The sequence below is a fragment of the Antechinus flavipes genome, chromosome 2, assembly GCF_016432865.1.
Source record: "Antechinus flavipes isolate AdamAnt ecotype Samford, QLD, Australia chromosome 2, AdamAnt_v2, whole genome shotgun sequence".
NCBI lineage: Eukaryota > Metazoa > Chordata > Mammalia > Dasyuromorphia > Dasyuridae > Antechinus > Antechinus flavipes.
Genome location: NC_067399.1, coordinates 412,562,591 through 412,577,132, shown reverse-complemented (window position 1 = coordinate 412,577,132; position 14,542 = coordinate 412,562,591). Strand labels below are relative to the sequence as shown.

The 14,542-nt window shown below is 33.3% G+C and overlaps 1 protein-coding gene across 2 annotated transcripts in view; it reads right to left on the bottom strand.

The window, feature by feature from the left end:
- Nucleotides 1–12,050, bottom strand: part of GABRG2 (gamma-aminobutyric acid type A receptor subunit gamma2) — a 150,191-nt gene extending 138,141 nt beyond the window's left edge. The window contains exon 1 of one of the 2 annotated variants that reach the window (XM_051978847.1): nucleotides 11,386–12,050. In XM_051978847.1, the coding sequence (XP_051834807.1) occupies nucleotides 11,386–11,492 (107 nt within the window). In that variant the 5' untranslated portion in view covers nucleotides 11,493–12,050. The remainder of the gene's footprint in view (nucleotides 1–11,385) is intronic. The other variant, XM_051978848.1, reaches the window with a different exon arrangement.
- Nucleotides 12,051–14,542: the final 2,492 nt, after the last annotated feature.

Below are 14,542 nucleotides of genomic sequence, written 5' to 3'. Positions count from 1 at the left end.
AATTCTGATGGATTGTCCCTCTTCGACAATGATTCGACAATCAGTTCCAATAGAGCAGTGATGAACTGAATCAGCTACACCCAGCAAAAGTACTCTGAGAGATGACTATAAACCATTATATAGAATTCCCAATCTCTCTATTTTTGTCCACCTGCATTTTTGATTTCCTTCACAGGGTAATTGTACACTATTTCAAAGTCCGATTCTTTTTGTATAGCAAAATAACTGTTTGGACATGTATACATATATTGTATTTAACTTATACTTTAATATATTTATCATGTATTGGACAACCTGCCATCTGGGGGAAAGGGTGGGAGAAGGAGGGGAAAAGTTGGAACAAAGCGTTTTGCAATTGTCAATGCTGAAAAATTACCCATGCATCTATCTTGTAAATAAAGAGCTATAATTAAAAAAAAGAGAGAGAGTGAGGTGAAAGAAAGTTGTGGAATTTATTGTAGACTGTAAGGATTGCAAGGATTTTACTACAAATGGCAGAAGAAAAAATAGGGCAATAGTTAGCAGGAATGGAAGGACTTAGTGAGAATTTTAGTTTTCTTCAGGAAGGACTGACAGAGCAAAATATAACCTAGTAGAGAGTGAGGTTGAAAATAACTGAAAGCGGAAATGACCAAGAGGCAATCTGTTTGTAAGATGTGGAATGGAATAGGATTACTTGGACAAGTAGATGGTTAAGAGTAAGTTCACGCAATCATGGGAGGTAGGCTGAAGAAAGAGCAGAAGCTACATGAGTGATAGGAGATTAGAAAGGGGGGAGAAGAGAATTCATGGAGAATTATCTCATTTTTTCCCTATAAAATTATGAAGCAAAAGTCTCAAATGAGAAAGTGAGGGGAAGAGAAAGCATAAGAGACTTTTTTTTTAATTAAAGCTTTTTATTTTTCAAAACATATGCATGGACAATTCTTCAACATTTGCCTTTGCAAAACCTTGAGTTCCAATTTCTCCTCCTTCCCCCTCACTTTCCCCTAGATGGCAAGTAGTCCAATATATGTTAAATGGGATAGAAATACAGGTTAAATCCAATATATGCGTACATATTTATACAAGTATCATGTGTAATAAAAAATCAAATTAAATCAGTAAAAAAAAAAGAAGCAAAATAAAATGCAATGCAATAACAACAAAAAGTGAAAATGCTACATTGTGAATTACACTCAGTTCCCACAGTCCCCTCTCTGGGTTTAGATGGCTGTCTTCATCACTGAAGAATTGGAACTGATTTGAATCATCTCATTGTTGAAGAGAGCTACATCCATCAGAATTGAAGCACCATAGAAGTTGAGGAAGCATGAAAAATTTTTGGAAGAATTACTATGGAGAGTGGCAAAGTAAATTGATAAAGGAGAAAATGTATGATTGTAGAGGGCTGAAACTATTGGGTTTATGCACTGAGGTCGGGATTGCTGAGTGCTTGAGTCTAACTACTGATTGGACAATACTCTATGGGCATATGCTTGGAAAATGGTACTTTCCACTATCCATGCTGGCTCAATGATTGGTGTGTAGAGGATGGTAGGAGGGACTAGGGGGTGGAGTAAGAGGAGCGAGGGACACACTCTTGGTGGTAGACGAGGGGGAAGGCAGTTGTGGAGATACTGCTTCCATCCTGTTCAATCCTGAGTCTAAGACCAAGAATAAAGATGGACTTTTGCTTCTCCTTAAACTCCGGCTGATTCTGGGGTGTCCTGGATGCTAGCGCAGCCATTATATATGATTATCTGGCAGCAGTGAGGAACCAATTGTGGCTATATAGCATTAAATTATAATGCACCTAATCAGAAGAATAAACAAAAAATTGTTAAATTTTTCAATTTCACTCTTCAGCATATGTAGAGCCAAGAACATGACAAATGGAGTGGGAGATCCAGATCTGTGGCTTGTCAAGGGAGAATCAGTGATATGATAAGAAAGCTAGAGATTTATGAGAGGAGAGGAGAAGGATATAAAGGTGAATTGTTTCATCAAGGAATTAAGATGGGGAAAAAAGAAGAATATGGTTAGTGCAGAGAAAATGATCTGAGAGAGAATTGAAGGGTCAAAGATTGAAGGGAACAAAGAAAAAAATTGTTGTTTTTGTTTAATAAGGGAAAGCAGCAAGAGAGATGAAAATCCAATAGATTATAAGGGATTTCATATTTCTTGAACCTGAAAGTGGTATATTATTAAAATTGAGAGTTTAACTGCCCATGTGTATCTGATTGAGGTGGGGTGGAGGAGTAGATTATGTGACTTTAGTAGTTTGAGAAATTAATGGTTAGGATATTTGAGAACAAATCAATATATATTAAAAATTCTTATAGTATGAGGGCAAATTTGAGGAGGAGAGAAAAAATTATAAATGAGGTATTAAACTTGTTGAGGAAAGAAGAAAATGACCTAGAAATCTATTGCAGACAATGGCAAACATGATTTTGGTTAGATAAAGGATAGGCATAGCCTGAACTTCAAGAAAGAAAGAAAGGCTGAGTGAAGAAGGAATAATTTGGGATTGGTAATGAAGAGCATAGTATTTTATCTCCTTTCAATTGACTAGGCAAAATGATTGAAGGTACAGTCAGGATTGAAAAAAGATGGCCAGGGAGGCTCCATAGGTTGGGGAAAGCAAGGTTTCAGAGAGAACTTGTAGATAAAAGGAATTGGAATGGAATAGAAAATACAAGCTCCTTAAAAGTAAGATATTTTCATTTTTGTTTATGTGAAGTTCCTAATAGTGTCTTGACCATAGCAAGCATGGGTAATTCAATATTAATTAACAAAGCAAGTTGAGAAGAACAGTGTTTCTATGGATATGACATATTAATTGTTTAATTGTTGTTGGAAAATTATGATTTAATTACAGGTGTAGTTACACTTTTTGATTTGTAAATATTTTTTCCATGATATTTTTAATATGATTCAATCTGACTCTGTCTCTCTTTGTCTCTCTCTATATCTCTGTCTCTCTTTCATACACACGCACACACACACACACACACACACTCGTGTAGGTGTACATATACATCTATATATATACATATATAACACATATGTATATACATACACACATATATATGTGTATATATATATACACATATCTATATCTATCTCTCTACATTTGAAGTTATTTAGGACATACTTTTAATTTTCCAGGATGTTGTTTTCTGTTTACAGCATATATTACTTATTTGAATTTAAGAGTTGAAGGGAACTTTAAAGATCAACAGCCAGTTCTGTACCTTTGTTTCATAGAAAAAGAAACAGAAACTTAAGCAGAGAACTGACTTAGAAACTTAATATAGTTGATTATCAATAAAATTTCAGACTAGAACTCAGTTCTTCCAAAATCAGGGTTCTTTCCTAAAATCATGGTTCTTTCCTCTATAATGTAGTGCCTTCCAAGATTTCTAGAGAGATTGTGCCTGATTTTACTTGAATGAATATTTATGTAAAATGCCAACTACCAAAGAAAAATAAATCATTCTAGTCTATTTTTCAATATTCTCATTATAATTCCTATTTCACAAAACTCATTTTTAATGTCAATACCCTATACAGCTGTTTTAATATATTTTATTTGAAATCTGTACCTATCAAGGAGATCTTAAGAATGTTTATTCTAAGCTCAAAAATGGAACAGAGTCCAAAGTTGATCAAATTTTCTTATCCTTCTACTTTCATATTCAGTCTTTCCATTCTCCTTAAGAAATTAATGTCATTTCTATCTAGTTTCCAACTGAAATCCCAAAGAATTATTCCTGTCATGAATATATGCCTGAAATTTTCTGCACACTCACCTCTACAATTTAAATATTCTCCCTTTAATTGTGACATATATAGAAACTACAACATCTTAATGAAAAAAAAAAATCCTTACCAATTAGCAAAAAAATCAGTAATATATTGTCTAGACAAAAATCCATATTTCCTAATATGTTATATGGAGATTTGAAATCTTAAGCCATATTTATGATTGTTGATTAAAAAAAATACCTAAAGATCCAATAGTCCTAAATTAATATGTTGACAATGACTACCCATACCGCATCACACCATGAAGATTACTTTGGTCACCCATCTCCAAAGTACATGTGTGTCTCCATAATCATCCATCATATTCACATTAAAACAATTAGTATAAGCAACAGATACCCTGAATGACCAATATATCCTTCTTACTGTTATTCATAAAATGAAGACAAGCCCTGTTCGCAGTTGTTAACAATCTAATCTCATATACTTGCTCATAAATTAGAACCCTTGAAAAGATATACCTAACTCATACAAAAAAGGAAAATTTCATTTAAAAACAAAAAAAAAAACAAATTTGGATGACATAAAGTTCTGTGAGTGCCAATATCTTATTTTTCATATTGTATTTCAAAAACAAGATAAGGAAATATGGAAATATAAAGGTAGTTTCAGATCATTAAATCATAGCATATTACTTCATATTAAGCAAGTTCAATTAAATAAATCTCAACACAAGATTTATATTTATCTCAATAGCCTTGCTCTGACACTAACTTTTATAAAAGAAATTTTGTAGCTTATATTCCTCAATAATTATAATTTCTACTTTTTCCACTCCCTGTTAAACTTGACTATGCTATTGGCAAATCATATGGTTCTTTAAAAATGAGTGGAAAATGCTATGTCAGAAGTGACTATTTGACATTTGGAGAGTGTCTTATTCACACATAGTTATACAATACTGTTTATAATAATATATAACTATAACTATATTATGTACTCTTTTATTATAAAAGCAAAATAATTTATATAATTCTATTATTTCATTTCTCCCACAATCGACTAATGTGTAACTTAATAGAAGGTTTTCCATTCTTTTTTTTTTGTAATGATGTTAATTTTCAACATTGTTTAGGGAAATGTGTATAGCATTGTTTTAAAGAAATGGGGAAAATGTCAGCTTTTTGTATTCAAAATTAAATGGATAAAGCTACTTTTAATTCTTTTAAATATTATAAGAATTAAAGGGAGAACCACTTAAAAACTGTATATTTTGCATCATAACTACTGTAACGAAATAACATTGTGATAGGAAAGAAGTACCATGCAATTTCTATATGTATATCAAATATACTTATATTATTATATGGGTTCTGTGCTGTTTCACTATTCACCAGACTTTTAACAATAAGAAAAGTGATTCAGTTTTTGAGGATGAGTTTCTGTACTTGTCAAATAAAAATACAACCTGTAAACATCTATTTTTTCCATAAAATTGTGGTACTCAAAATAACTGAATTGATGCAGTAAGGTTTTGAAAAGCAAATCATCATGTAAACTATAGGTATTATATCACAACATGAAAGAATTTGGGATAATTTAACATGTACATGAAACATTACATTAACATGAAATTTAAAGCTCTATTTCAATTTCAATTTATTGAGTATTTTCACTCTACCTAGAGAAATAAAGCAATTACTTAGAGGCAAAAATATTTTTACTTCAAATAGCCAGATTTATATATCTTCATAATGCATCATTATTAAAATTTGTTAATAAGAATTTTATTTATATCTTTTCCCCCCACAAGATAAATGTTGAATATGTACCCACCCAGTGAATTTGGCCATCTGCATAATTTTTAGGGAGGAGTAAAAAATGTTGCTTCATTTATAGATAGCTAACAGATTAGGTACTGGTTTAACTATCTGAATCATTATTACTTGAACTATTACTTGACTTTGATTATAACCATAGTATAAGGGGGAAATATATATTCCTAAATGCTTTTAAGAATACAATATACAAAAATCTTTTTGTAATTATCAATAATGAAGGAAAATAGTAATAGACCTGTGAATTTTACAAAAGAACACTAAGCACAATTCAGATTTTAACTTTCAAAAATTTCTCATAACAGGCACTTAATACATGTTGATGGAAACTGAAAGAAAATCTTCTCAACAGTACTATGCTCCCAGAACCCAAAGTGATAATTCAACTGGGCAGACAGACTGTTCTGTGAACTGTCTTCATTCAAAGCAACAATGTCTATTGCAGAGTTTTTGAATTAACTCTGACAGAGTCAGGTTAAAAGATTACTGGGAAATTTTAAATAAAATAAATAACAAGTATAATACAATATAGATATTATTGATTTGTTGTTTAATATGAATGTAAATATTCAATTTTATTTTACCTTGACGCCACTGCTCTAATGGCCCCACATGCCATTATTAATTCCCTGAATGAATTTGGGTAAATAACTTTAATACAATCTATGCCTCTTCTTTTTCATCTGTAATGACTATTTCAAAGAGTAAAACAAATTCAATGATCAATGATTGTGCACCTACTATGTGCAATAAAGTAGATATAGGATATAAAAAGACAAAGTTTATGATTTTGTCTGCTCTCAAGATGCTGACAGTCCACTGGCAGGTGAACATTTCTATAGATTGGGAAGACCAAATGAGAAAAGAAATGATAAGAAAATTTAAGAGAAATTTGGAATTTTTATTTTGGAACTATGCTATTGCTAAGCTTAAAAAATCTCTCATACATTGCTAAATTCAGGATGTAATTCTCTTTTTCCCACATGTTCCTAAATAAGGTATCAAAATGAGAAATCTAGCCTCATTGAAGCAATAAATAGACTCAAAGTTTAAGAAAACATGATTTCTGAATGATCTAACTATAATTTTTCATCCACATTGTCCATTCTCCAATTAATTCGTTTTTCATAATTCTTGGCTATTTTGTTCATGACCTCATAGAAATTATATATGATAAATATTTATTTTGGAAAAGTTTTGGAAACATTTTTGGACATAGACGTAGGATCAGAACATTTTAAATAACAGAATTTCAAGCTGAAAAAATCTTTAGAATCTATGTAGCTGCAGCTCTTCATTTTAAAAAGAAAGTAAATTAGGTTTCTTTTGTCTTTTTGCTTTGATGAATATGCTTTATTAAGAATAAGCACTGGAAGAGTAATTTTTAGGAGAGAAATGATGATCTGGAATGAGAAGATTTTTTTTTTAATTTTGATTAGCTTATTGGGTTGAGATTAGGTTTCATATCTTTGCCCAGGATGAAAGTGCTTTGGCCACCTATGGGACCATGCTATAGATCAGCATAGAGGCTGTACCTGAAACATTTTACCTCTCCTTAGGTAGCCTATTTCATTCTCCACCACTATCACCACCACTAAGACTCACCACATTGGTGCCAGACTTGCTTTGTGTGTCTGACTAATGTTAGTCTTCCTATATCTTGGAATTTTTTATCTCAACATATCCATCAGCTTCATTCTTCCTTAAGTAGCAGGGATTATAAGAATGTGATACCAAGTCCAATAAGGGGAGCTTTCTAGAGGTCTCTACCTGTATGTGTTGTGGAGGGAAAGGATCTATCACTTGTATGTACAATTTGTATGTATCTTGTATATATAATATTTGGCATATTCTTGCCTTCATTGTTTGCGTCTTTTTTTTTCTCATTCCCAAATACTTAGTAGTCTGTCTTAAACACAATAAACACTTAACAAACACTAGTTAACTGAACAACTAACTTTTGTGAAAGTCTTGGGTATAGAGCAAATAGATACAACATATGAGACTGCAAATGCATATTTAAAGTAAAACAATTGCGCATCAACTTATCTGTATCTTCCTTCCTTAAATTAATTTTAAAATAGCACATACCTGTCTGTGACAAATCATTTGAATGAAATATGAAAATTCCAGCCAATAAATGTTGAATTTTTTAGCCTATGTGATGTCAACCAGTTTTATATTGGGAAACACTTAGTTGAGGGACAAAAAATTTCAACTTTTATTTGGATATCTATCATTGGATAGTCAGAAATGTCACAGTTTATATTTGGTTTTTCCTTTTTATTTTCTAATATTTGATGATTTAAATACATAATTTTAATATTAAAAAGTTCATTTAAAATCAGTTAACTAATATGAATTAAGCAGCAACAAAGTTTCATTTGCATATATGCTCATGTTCTCAAAAACACGAGGAAACTTAAAAATCCATGTAAACTATCACTACATGACTATTACATTCACTGAATCTCAAAGTATAGGAAAAGTATAAGATGGAATTTCAAAGTTTTTGAAATTTTTAAATATTTTTCAAAGAATAAAAAATTTTGTTATAATACAAATTAGAAAAGATATTTTTTTCTCAATATGTGTGCAATAGCACTGGCAAATAAGGAGCTTACTTAGAACTTTGGTGAAATATAGGATCCCTTGTAATCTTATTGAATTTTTAAAATCATATTTAAAATTGAACCTTATTCCAATTCATTTTCTATAAAGAAATTATTAGAAGGAGCTGGAATCTCATTTTCTTTAGAGCAATAGCTGGTGGAGAGGGAGGTTCTGGAAGAGAATGCAATTGTAAATATTGGAGATTTTATAGGTTGGGTTGGAAGCTTTTGCATTTCTTATCTGTTAAATAAGGAATTTGGACTCATTGATACCTAAAGTCTCTCTGTATTTTCTTATTTCTGTCTTTTTATCTCTATATCTGCCTCCATCTCCTTCTGTTTTTTCTGTCTGTCTGTGTTTCTCTCTCCTTCTCCTTTCATCCCTCTTTCCTTCCCCTTTTCTCTCCCTCCCTCCTTCTTCTGCTCTAATATTTTATAATTATATAATATGAATGATAACAGATTCAGGTTATTTGAAAGCTCTTAAGTTTTGCCAAATGTCAATATATTTAAAGTAGATTAATTTTCTTGTGATATGGCAAAATTATTTTAAATTGATCTGTAAATGAAAGGTGAATTTGATACCATATATCCTATATGTAGCACTTGGTATAAGAAGGAGCTATATGTGTCTTAATTAAGACATTATGTATAATTATTTAAATGACAGATTTCCAATAATATAGCTGTAACAAATATTTAACATGCTCTGAAATGAGTTTCCTAAATCATGAAACTGCAGTTTAAACTACAAATACAATTCTGCGTAATTTTGGAATTTAGTGATTTCTTGTTCGATCTTTCAAGTAAATATTGGGTATTTTTTCAATTAAATTATATAATTCTCTTAGTTTGTGTTTATATAAATACCAAATAAACAATACATGAGGTCAGTTTGCAGGGGGTTAAGGGAGGAAGAAAAAAAAACTGATTGGAGTTTTAGAAATCTAACATTAGCATATTTTTTTCATTGTTTGACATTATATAGCCATAATTGCATCCCCCACTATATCCTGAATCTTTCTGAAACTCTTTTCAGTTCTGGCTCCAAGATTACCAGATTTCCTTTTTTCTTTAACAAAGTAAGCATTCAAAAATGGAAAAAAAAACATCATTAATTTATATCCCCATAATCTGTCTTAGTAATTGCAAAAGATATTTTATATATACACTAATAACTAAGAATATTCAGCCTTAAAAGGTGAGAACTTCTACACCAAGCTTTTCTCACATCTTTTTTACAGCAATTTCAATGTAAATTCAATATAATAAGGGTATTCTTTACCATTTATGGTTTTGTAATTTTAACAATTTTTAAAAGTTCCTTTTTTTTCCCCTTCTGGATGCCAAAAAATCACCAAAAAAAGTCTTATATTTTATCTGATATTAGAATAGAGGGAAGGGTAAAAAGGAAAATGTAAAGATATTTTAAATTTTATACACACTCACACACACACATACACCATGAACACAATTACTTTGTGTTTATTGATTGATAAAATGGATTAATACCTTCATATAAACACACACATGTATAGGGGCACACACAGTGATTAAAATTAGATACTTGGAAATAAAAACTCTAATATGTCTAACTAAAATAGAATTTACTGATTCTACAGGTACCAGAAATGTTGACCTAGAAACCATAACTTGCTTTCTACCAACAAAAGTTCAGTTTACAAATGGGCAAAAGTCTTATTGAAGACAAAATAAATCTTATTCTGTTAAAGGAACCACCTACTCTGAGGCTCTTATTGAAAGTACACTTTGTTTATGTGGTAAAGACAGGGAAGTAGTAGAAATAAAGAGGTACTACTTCTTCCTGGTACTCCTGATAAATCAGATCCTCATTTTGCCAGGCTCTCTATTCTTACTACAATCTGTCACTTTCCATTGTTTTTCAAGGGACATATAAGGGAGCCAGCAAAGGAGAATGGGTCTTCCTAAAGGAATTAATGACATTGTTAATGATCAGCTCTTCCACTATTCCTTGCAACTTACTACTCTACTATAGTCTACCCTTCCAGGAAAAGTTTGGGCCTGGTCTTAAGACCCTATTTTTTCTAGCCAATTCTTTTTAACCCCAAGAGAGACTAGGTCATGACAGTTAAGAGAAGGTGAAATAATGGAGAGAGTGGCTTAGATGTCAAATAGTAGACTTTTTTGTTGCTACTGCTAATTAAGATAGAAGGGAGGAGAAATTCCTTTTAAAATATTCCATTCCTCTACTCCACACATATTCCAACAGATCCTATTTTCAATCACTTCAGTGCAGATGAGTAGTAAGAAGTTAAATGTACATTACACCTTTCTTGCTGACCTTGATGCTAAGTTCAGCATATTTTTCAATATTGCAGCAGAACTCACTATTCCCAAGGGATACTTATTACATTGAAACAGTCATTTCTATTCTTAATCTGTCCTATACGCATCTGAACACGAACTGGGATTATAGTTCCAGATAGAATGCGAGGAAACAGTAGTAGAGCTGGGCAACTATTGTCGTCTTCTCTAGTCTAGGAGACTGCCGCGACCCCATGCTCACAACAGTTACTAGGAAATGTGAAATCCCTGAGCTGATTTTGGCCCGCAGCGTCGTGCTGCTGTCCTTGGTGCTGAAGGCATTAGCTCACTAAGAAATGGTCATAGGGGACAAAAAAGGGTTCACATGAGAAGTAGTATGACATAAATATTTAGAGAGGTTAAGGGAAAAAAAAAAAAAAAAACGTTTGAAATCATGGCTAGGTTCCACTCTCATATCTTTTTCATGCCCTTATCCCTTGAATGCTGACTTCCTCCGTAGCCACCCCCCCAAACCTTATCATAGCTTCAAACTACAGACGTGGGTAAATCTACTTAATCCAAAATCCAGCTATAATAATGAGAAAAATAATCTGCAATTCCCTGCATTATCCCCTGCATTATCCTTTTACACAGTGGTCGCTTACCGCCCCTTCCCCCATCCCGAATATCTCACGAGGAGAAATACAGACCACCCTTCCCCCTTCCCGAGTTCACACACACACACACACACACACACACACACACACACACACCCCTTTACAATCTCCAAACCCTCTATATATTGGCATAGTTTCCAATATAAACTACATTTCTCTCTCCTTACCCACTCCCACTTTTCTCCCCTGAAATACGAACCCGAAAGAAATGCATCTTACCCGGGGTGGAGGGCGAGTAGGAGCAGAACCCACATCATCATTTTCAGAGAAAATGCAGGAGACGAGAGTACCCGGCTTCCTGTTCTCCTTGCAACTGGAGAACTCATCGTTTGGTATTTTACTCCTCCTTTCCTCTTGGTTGCAGGGGGGTCTCTCCTTTCTTTATTATTATTAGTAGTATAATTATTTTTATGTAGTGACTCCTCACCAACACCCTCCCCTACTAGATCCCGTCAGTGGGAAAATACATTGTTTTCAGCCACGGGAATTAATATTCAGTGTAGAAATAAGATCAACAGCATAAACTCTTGCAGATACAATCAAAGCGCCAGCTCAGGCAGCAGCTCCCCAAATCTTGGAGAATAATATAATAGAGAGTAGAGAAAAGAGTGAGGGATGGGGGTGGGGAAGGCACATAGAGGTAGTTAATGGAGAGAACAACGCTCATGGACACGTTCACACATACACCTGCCCCCAACACTCACGCATCACTTTCCAAATCCATCAGTAAAAAAAAAAAAAAAAAGAAAGAAAGAAAAGAAATTTAAAAAAATGAACAGAAAATGACTGGAGCTGTTGCCTGAATGCAGATTAACTCCGAGGTCAAAGTGGAAGTGATGCACGCTGCTGCAGCGCAGATTAACACATGCGTGGTGTCGTCCTGGCTGCCTTTTAACGTCTGGTTACACATTCATTGCATGCAAGTCATGGCTTTCATGGGAAGGGGATGGTATTCAGAAGTCTCTTAGCTAGGGACAGAAACAATGTCGTCAGGGATAGAAGGTCTGCCTTAGTCAGAATTGTGAAGTGTATTCATCTTGGGTTTTGTAGCCTCAGAGATTGTGATTTAGGTGAAGGGAAAAAGGGGAGTTGTTGCTATGTAACCCATCCAACCCCAGTGGGGGAATAGCATTGGTGGAGTCCTTATGAATGAGGTGATAAAGACTGAAATAAGACTAAAAGGAGGTTGTCCAAATTAAATTCTCTCAAGCTCTTCCCCTCACCTACCTCAAAGAGAAGTAGGCAATATGGAAACAAATTAGAGGAAACTGCAAAACCATACATTTGAGGGTGACTATGTTCTCCTCATGCATTAAGTGGAAATGACTGGGAAAGAGAATACTAGTTATCTATTGACTAAAAGTACCAAGATCGATTGGGAGGTGGTCCACCATGCAAAGAATATAGAAAAATGAACCTAAACAAGAAGTAATAAACTTTAAGGCAATGAGATGGTTGCAAAACTGACTTTTTTTTCCCTTTCCTTTTATTGGCTAATGCCATAGAGATCAGAAAATGATTCTCTTCCTTCTTTTTTTTAAATTTTATTTTATTTAATAATAACTTTATATTGACAGAATCCATGCCAGGGTAATTTTTTACAACATTATCCCTTGCACTCATTTCTGTTTCGATTTTTCCCCTCCCTCCCATCACCCCCTCCCCTAATGGCAAGCAGTCCTATATATGTTAGATATTTTGCAGTATATCCTAGATACAATATATGTTTGCAGAACCGTACAGTTCTCTTGTTGCACAGGGAGAATTGGATTCAGAAGGTAAAAATAAGTCGGGAAGAAAATCAAAAATGCAAATAGTTCATATTTGTTTCCCAGTGTTCTTTCTTTGGGTGTAACTGCTTCTGTCCATCATTTATCAATTGAAACTCAGTTAGGTCTCTTTGTCAAAGAAATCCACTTCCATCAGAACACATCCTCATAAAATATCATTGTCGAAGTGTATAATGAACTCCTGGTTCTGCTCATTTCACTTAGCATCAGTTCATGTAGGTCTCTCCAAGCCTCTCTGTATTCATCCTGCTAGTCATTCCTTATAGAACAATAATATTCCATAAAATTCATATACCACAATTTACCCAGCCATTCTCCAATTGATGGGCATCCATTCATTTTCCAGCTTCTAGCCACTACAAACAGGGCTGCCACAAACATTTTGGCACATACAGGTCCCTTTCCCTTCTTTAGTATCTCTTTGGGGTATAAGCCCAGTAATAGTACTGCTGGATCACAGGGTATGCACATTTTGATAACTTTTTGGGCATAATTCCAGATTGCTCTCCAGAATGGTTGGATTCGTTCACAACTCCACCAACAATGCATCAGTGTCCCAGTTTTCCCACATCCCTTCCAACATTCATCATTATTTTTTCCTGTCATCTTAGCCAATCTGACAGGTGTGTAGTGGTATCTCAGAGTTGTCTTAATTTGCATTTCTCTGATCAATAGTGATTTGGAACACTTTCATATGAGTGGTAATAGTTTCAATTTCATCATCTGAAAATTGTCTGTTCATATCGTTTGACTATTTATCAATTGGAGAATGGCTTGATTTCTTATAAATTAGAGTCAATTCTCTATATATTTTGGAAATGAGGCCTTTATCAGAACCTTTAACTGTAAAGATGTTTTCCCAGTTTGTTACTTCCCTACTAATCTTGTTTGCATTCGTTCTGTTTGTACAAAGGCTTTTTAATTTGATATAATCAAAATTTCCTATTTTGTGATCAGTGATGGTCCCTAGTTCATCTTTGGTCACAAATTTCTTTCTCTTCCACAAGTCTGAGAGATAAACTATCCTGTGTTCCTCTAATTTATTTATAGTCTTGTTCTTTATGCCTAGGTCATGGACCCATTTTAATCTTATCTTGGTATATACTGTTAAGTGTGGGTCCTTGCCTAATTTCTGCCATACTAATTTCCAGTTATCCCAGCAGTTTTTATCAAATAATGAAATCTTATCCCAAAAGTTAGGATCTTTGGGTTTGTCAAACACTAGATTGCTATAGTTGACTATTCTGTCATGTGAACCCAGCCTTTTCCACTGATCAACTAATCTATTTCTTAGCCAATACCAAATGGTTTTGGTGACTGCTGCTTTACAATTTAATTTTAGATCAGGTACAGCTAGACCACCTTCATTTGATTTTTTTTTCATTAATTCCCTTGAGATTCTTGACTTTTTATTGTTCCATATGAATTTTGTTATTATTTTTTCTAGATCATTAAAATATTTTCTTGGAAGTCTGATTGTTATAGCACTAAATAAATAGATTAGTTTAGGGAGTATTGTCATCTTTATTATATTCACTTAGCCTATCCAAGAGCACTTAATATTTTTCCAATTATTTAAGTCTGAC